The sequence below is a fragment of the Henckelia pumila genome, chromosome 4 (genome assembly GCF_033568475.1).
Source record: "Henckelia pumila isolate YLH828 chromosome 4, ASM3356847v2, whole genome shotgun sequence".
Taxonomy (NCBI): Eukaryota; Viridiplantae; Streptophyta; class Magnoliopsida; order Lamiales; family Gesneriaceae; genus Henckelia; species Henckelia pumila.
The window spans coordinates 35,109,227-35,115,587 of NC_133123.1; the positions used below are offsets into that span (position 1 = coordinate 35,109,227).

At 33.9% G+C, this 6,361-nt stretch overlaps 2 protein-coding genes across 2 annotated transcripts; both read left to right on the forward strand.

Moving 5' to 3' along the window:
* Positions 1 to 3,518: 3,518 nt before the first annotated feature.
* Positions 3,519 to 4,431, forward strand: LOC140860827 (uncharacterized). The gene is made up of 2 exons (XM_073263832.1): positions 3,519 to 3,906; positions 4,007 to 4,431. The coding sequence occupies exons 1-2, from the start codon at positions 3,519 to 3,521 to the stop codon at positions 4,429 to 4,431; spliced, it is 813 nt and encodes a 270-aa protein (XP_073119933.1).
* Positions 4,432 to 4,551: 120 nt separating this feature from the next.
* Positions 4,552 to 5,964, forward strand: LOC140860828 (uncharacterized). Its single transcript, XM_073263833.1, has one exon. It carries the CDS (start codon positions 4,552 to 4,554, stop codon positions 5,962 to 5,964), a length of 1,413 nt encoding a protein of 470 aa, XP_073119934.1.
* The last annotated feature ends 397 nt before the right edge of the window (positions 5,965 to 6,361 follow it).

A 6,361-nucleotide genomic window follows, 5' to 3' on the forward strand; every position in this document is an offset into this window, starting at 1 on the left:
TTTTTTGGGGGTTTTTTCTCACTTTTATATTCCAAGTGTTTATGTATCCAAATTTGCCCTTTTTTATTTTTCAGTATCTGAATTGCGATTTATTGTGCTTTCCTGATTTTGTTATCTGTGGAACATATAATATAATTGAGTTCTAGTTGTACCATCTCAAGACTTTGAATGATTTTTATTGTTTTGTGATATCTATTGTACAATCAGAGTTGGTGTTTGAAGTCTTGTTTAGATTTATTTTTCCTTCTTTTTTTTCAATCTTTTTGATCTGATGGTATCTGTGACTCGTCATTTTAGGTGTTCTAGAGTAGAAATATAGAATTAAATATTAAAAAAAAAATTGTTTCAGGAGTTGATCAAGTTTATGGTTTCTATTGTGATAATTACACATCAATGGATTGCGTGTAGTTTTAGCTGTTGGGTTTAAGGAATCTGTTCGGTACATTGATTTAATTGACCTTCGGAAAGATATAAAAACGTATTGGAAAAATATGAAAATGCAGTTCTGTGGCATAAGAAATGGGTATCTGTGTTGATATGATACTCATTTGTCTGCCTGGTTTTACCATAAATTAAACTATGATTTTCTGCCCTGTATTTTCTTTGCTGTCTTTTTAGAACTTAAGCGATACATTTTGATTTTGGTTTATTTAAATCATATGTCCTTGGAGAGTTTTATTTTATGATGTTTCTGCTTTATGGAAGTTTGATTGGATCTTGTAGTGTTTTTTAGGTGATTTATACCTATGTGGCTAAATTAGTATGATTTTTACGGCCTTAGATTATTTATCTTTTCATTATAAATTCAGAAGTCATAAATGGGGTTTTAAGGAAAATGAGCTGCTATCTAGAGTGGGCTTAACTAAATAAAGCTGCAGGAATCAAAATTTTGGCTGTTGAATTAACAGATTTCGAGTCGTAGTTCCTTGGCTTAAACTTACTATTCTTCCTGTAATATTTTCATCACAGAACTCAAAAGTTTACTGAGCCCCAGCCCTCTATTACCTTTTATTTGTGGATGAAATTCTTAGTCTTTGGCACACAAGATCTACGGATATCTTGTTTAAAATGCATGAAGACATCTTGCGCTTTTTACTTATTGGTTAAATCATAAAAGTCTCTGGCGTAAATCACCCTTGCAAAGCAGTGAGATAAATTTTATTTGTGTTTAAAATTTGCACTTACAGCCGACTTGCCCACAAAGATGTTCTTTGTATCTATGTGTTTAATTTGTCTATGCATGAAATTATCTAAAAAATTTAGCAATATAAGTAAAACATATCAGATTTAATTTATGATAAATATGTGATCATGTATATTTTCTTCCTTAATTTTTGTACAACCTCGTAAAATATTTTAAACTCTCAAGTTTCTTTAAATATATTAAATATAACTGTACCACAAAAAGCGTATTGGTGGGTGTTATGGCTATGAAAGTTAGAACACTGTTTGATTGACTAATCCTTCGAATTACAAAGGGTGAAGGGTCAAATGGCTTGGAATTCAGATTTGGGTTCATCCTTGAAATCAGTTTAATTTGATTTTTAAGGTATTCATAAGATGTCTTAAGTTTTTATTAACTCCAATTCTTCATCCGATTTGTACTTTTTCTTGATATCGATATTATTTCGATAGTCAATGGCCGGTGAACATAATTTCCTTATCGGAGATTCATCTTTAATTTCATCACTCATCAGTTAGGTTTTGCACCTTCCTTCTAATTAAATATTTTTTGCATGAAAACGAGATTTATGGTTTTGGATTCGTTATTCTGCACAACACCATCGTTGGATTACAATCTTAGGTCCATCGTTTAATTTCATCACTCATCAGTTAGGTCCAATCCCTGCACATCACCATCGTTCTATAAAATCCATAAATCTAATTACAATCTTTAATTATTGTGTCTAATCACAGCCTGTGCTAACAAAATCTCTTGCATTCTAGGGAAATATTGGAACCTTTCCTATTCGAAGTATGCAGATTCGCTGAGGTTAGAGTGCTTCAAACTATCTTGGCTACTCAAAAGTCTTGCTTGCCTTCTGTTGCTGGTAACCCAAACTTTTTCTTTCTTTTCTCCCCCTCCAAGTTCAAATTTTTTTTTTCTGATTTGGATTTCTTAATTAGGTTCTGAGATTTGGTTTATTTTTTACTTTTGAACTTCTGTGGTGTGCTTGTTGTGTGATTCCGTTCATTAAAGGGCTCAAAGTCTAGGTTTCCCCTTCCTATATTTCCCTTTTTCAGTATCTGTTGTGTTCTCGATATATATATGGCATCGGAATCTTTTTAATTGTGGAACCATTTTTGTTAAGAGTTTGATTTTACTGTCTTGCACTGGTTTGATGTGTTGCTGGTTACTCCCTACTTCTTTTCTTTTTTTTTCGTCTGAGTTAAATCTAAGACTCGGATTTCTTGACTTTACAACATAAGATGTATTTGTTAACATGATGTTGGGTTTACGTTGTATGATGTCTTTCCTTAGGCTATTTTAATTATATTCTCAAAATAAGAATTGCTCGCCTCGTGTAGTATGTTTCGTGGTATAGTTTGTCAAACTTTCCATTAAAGTTTTACTGTTTGATGAATAATATTTTTTTCCCCTGGTGTTTTGATTTTACTGTTTGACCGAGCAAATAAAATTGGTTTAAAAAACATAAAAGTATTGAAACAAATTAAAAGAAATACAAAAAAATATTTAAAATTATGTTTGTTTCACATAAATATAGGAAAAAAATGTACTCTAAGTGAACGGAATACCGGGTACAACATACTAGTTTAATGAATGTGTCCGCCTACTTAAATAATTAAAATATATACTATTAACATTAGATATATCACTTTTCAAAAACTACATTAATCCATTTATTTAACTTAAATTTGTTCTATGTTTATATTATTCTGTTAAGTGACATAAATAAACTGATTTATTCAAAATATATATAATTTCTCTTCGTCTCCTTCTCAAAATTTTTCTGGAGGTTAACTCAACACTTGTACACCTTACTTACATGTTATCGCGTACTTGAATGAGTTTTTATCACTTCAAAAAACAAATACAAGGGATCTGAATAGGAAAGGCTGTCCAGTTAATTTATGCCTTTGGCTGTGCATCTGGAAGGAAAATTTTGGTTTATTTATTTATTCATAAATTATTAATTCAGATAATTTTTTACTATGTCTTCCTTGCTTTAAAAACAAGTCTAGCTCTAACTTATGTGTTTAGTAGTTCAAGGGTCCAGTCATCCTCAGTGATTACTGATTGGTAAGTGCATTGTGCATAGTTTTCTCAAAGCATGGAATGTTAAATGATTTCCACAAAGTTAAATTTTTACGTTCAAGTTTCGAGGCTGGTCACTGCATATTAGTTAATGGTTTTCTTGGATTTAACAGAGAATTTTCTCGATATACATTACTTTACCAGCTGTGAGTTGTCAAGCTATTGATTATCATCAGCTTGAAAATATACATATTAACATTATATATTTTATTCTCTATAGTGTTACTTACTAAAAGAATGGATGTCAAAGTCTCGATTATCAAGTGAATATGAGCATGGAGTAGAGTCTTTCTTGAAATTTGCAATAAAAAATGTCGAGGATCGGGAAGCAATATCTTGTCCATGTACAAAATGTGGTAATCTGAAGAAGAAAAAGGTAGAGACTATAAGGGCACACATGTATTCTAATGGTATAGATTTGACATATCATACTTGGATATGGCATGGTGAAAGGTCTGCGATGAAGAACTCAAAGAATGATCGTGATCAAGAAAGGGAAGATGAACCAAAGTTTGACGTCGAGGAACCAATAGATATGGTACATGCTGCATTTGATAGTTATGCTGAGAATCCAACCACATTCAAAAATATACTTGAAGATGACGAGAAACCTTTATATCCTGGATGCAGTAAATTTACAAGGTTATCTGCAGTTGTAAAATTATTCAACTTGAAAGCCAAATATAGCATGGAGTGACAAAAGTTGCACCGACCTACTCAATTTGTTAGGAGAAATGCTTCCAGATGACAACGAATTGCCTTTATCTTTCTACGATGCAAAGAAAAGCTTGTGTGCATTAGGGATTACTTATGAGAAAATCCATTCTTGCCCTAATGATTGCATCTTATACCGGAAGGAGTATGAGGATTTTAACAGTTGTCCTACTTGTGGGATGTCAAGGTGGAAGGTGGGCCAAAAAGATACGATAAAGGAAGGAGTTCCTGCAAAGGTTCTGTGGCACTTTCCTCCAATTCCGAGATTTGTACGAATGTTTCGGAATAAGGAGTTTTCCAAGGAGCTGACTTGGCATGCTGATAAAAGAATTCATGACAGATACTTACGCCATCCAGCTGATGCACCTTCTTGGAAATTAGTAGATCACAAGTGGCCAAATTTTGCTGCTGATTCAAGAAATCTTAGATTGGCCATTTAAGCTGACATGATCAATCCCCATGGTTTGATGAGTTCTACATATAGTTGTTGGCCAGTTTTAATGATCACTTACAATCTTCCCCCGTGGTTGTGTATGAAGAGAAAATTTATGATGCTCACAATGTTGATTTCTGGTCCCAAACAACCAGGAAATGATATCGATGTTTACTTAGCACCTCTAATTGATGACTTGAAATTCCTATGGGATACAGGTGTTGAAGCATATGATGCATATAGACAAGAAACCTTCTCGCTTAGAGCTGTCTTGCTGTGGACCATTAATGACTTTCCTGCATATGGAAACATGTCAGGATGTATTGTGAAAGGATATCACGCATGTCCAATTTGTGGTGAAGAAACATATTCAACAAGGTTGAAACACAGCAGGAAAATTTCGTACACAGGCCATAGAAGGTTTTTACCTGCAAATCATCCTTATCGAAGGCAAAGAAAGGCATTTAATGGGGACCAAGAGTTCAACCCTGCACCCAAACCATTTAGTGGCGATGAAGTGTTAAAAAAAGTCGATGGAATTCATTGTCATTGGGGAAAAATGAGAAAGAAGATTCACTCCACGAAGGATAATGTAAAATCATCCTTCAAAAAGAAATCAATTTTCTTTGAACTTGAGTATTGGAAACATCTATATGTTAGACATGTTCTTGATGTGATGCATATAGAAAAGAACGTCTGTGAAAGTCTTCTCGGTACGTTGCTTGACATTCCGGGAAAAACAAAGGATGAAATTGCAGCTAGATTAGACCTTGCTGAAATGAATTTGAGGACAGATTTGGCTCCAGTGATGGGGGAGAAGAAATATTTTCTGCCAGCAGCATGTTATACACTTACAAAAGATGAGAAAAGAAAGATTTTGAATTCTTTGTCTGGAATGCAATTACCTACATGTTACTCATCCAACGTTAAAAACTTTGTTTCGATGAAGGACTTGAAACTTGTTGGCCTTAAGTCACACGACTACCACACTTTAATGTTGCAATTAATTCCAGTGGCCATACGTGGTGTCTTGCCCAAACATGTCAGAGACTCTATCACTCGTTTGTGCTTCTTCTTCAATGAGCTATGTAATAAAGTGATGGATCCCTCAAAGTTGGATGAGCTGCAGAGAGAGATTGTGATCATATTGTGTTTACTTGAAAAGTATTTTCCACCTTCGTTTTTTGACATAATGATTCATTTAACAGTTCATCTTGTGCGAGAGGTGAAATTATGTGGCCCAGTTTTGTATAGGTACATGTATCCCTTTGAAAGATACATGAAGATTTTGAAAGGTTATGTGCGAAATCGCAATAGACCGGAAGGTTGCATGGCTGAATGTTATATTGCTGAAGAGGCGGTTGAATTTTTCTCAGACTATCTTGGTAGTTTGCACACAATTGGGATCCCTACAAGTCATCGACAAATAGAACTTACTAAACCTTTGTCGGCTGCAGTTGTGCAATCCATTACTGAGGATGAGTTGCAACAAGCACATCGTTATGTATTGGAAAATGATGTTGACACTGATCGCTATTGAGTAATTTCTTCCACTTACTAATATGTTCATTAAGTTTTCTTAAATCTACATGTTAGCTTACTCTTAATAATAATTTGAATAGGGAACACATGGAATATTTGAATGCAAGATTTCCACAAAGGGCTAAGTCCAAGAGGTGGTTACAGGATGAGCATAACCGAACGTTTAGTACCTGGTTGCTTGATCGTGTGAGTTCATTTATTATCACAATTGGCATAAATTTATTATCATGACTGTGCATAAATAATAAGTTATCACATAAATAATATAGGTTGCACGTGTAGATGATCATTTCACTTATCAAGTATCCGAAAGATTAAAGTGGATGGCACGTGGACCTTCCAAGCAAGTCTTAAAGTAATCTAGTTATTTGATTGATGGGGTTGCTTATGCTACA

Bases quoted from the DNA above. Each gene is read 5' to 3' on its own strand.
- LOC140860827 (XM_073263832.1), top strand. From the start codon at position 3,519: ATGTCAAAGTCTCGATTATCAAGTGAATATGAGCATGGAGTAGAGTCT. The intron at 3,907-4,006 runs GTAAATTTACAA...TCAATTTGTTAG, and splicing joins ACCTTTATATCCTGGATGCA to GAGAAATGCTTCCAGATGAC.
- LOC140860828 (XM_073263833.1), top strand. From the start codon at position 4,552: ATGTTGATTTCTGGTCCCAAACAACCAGGAAATGATATCGATGTTTAC.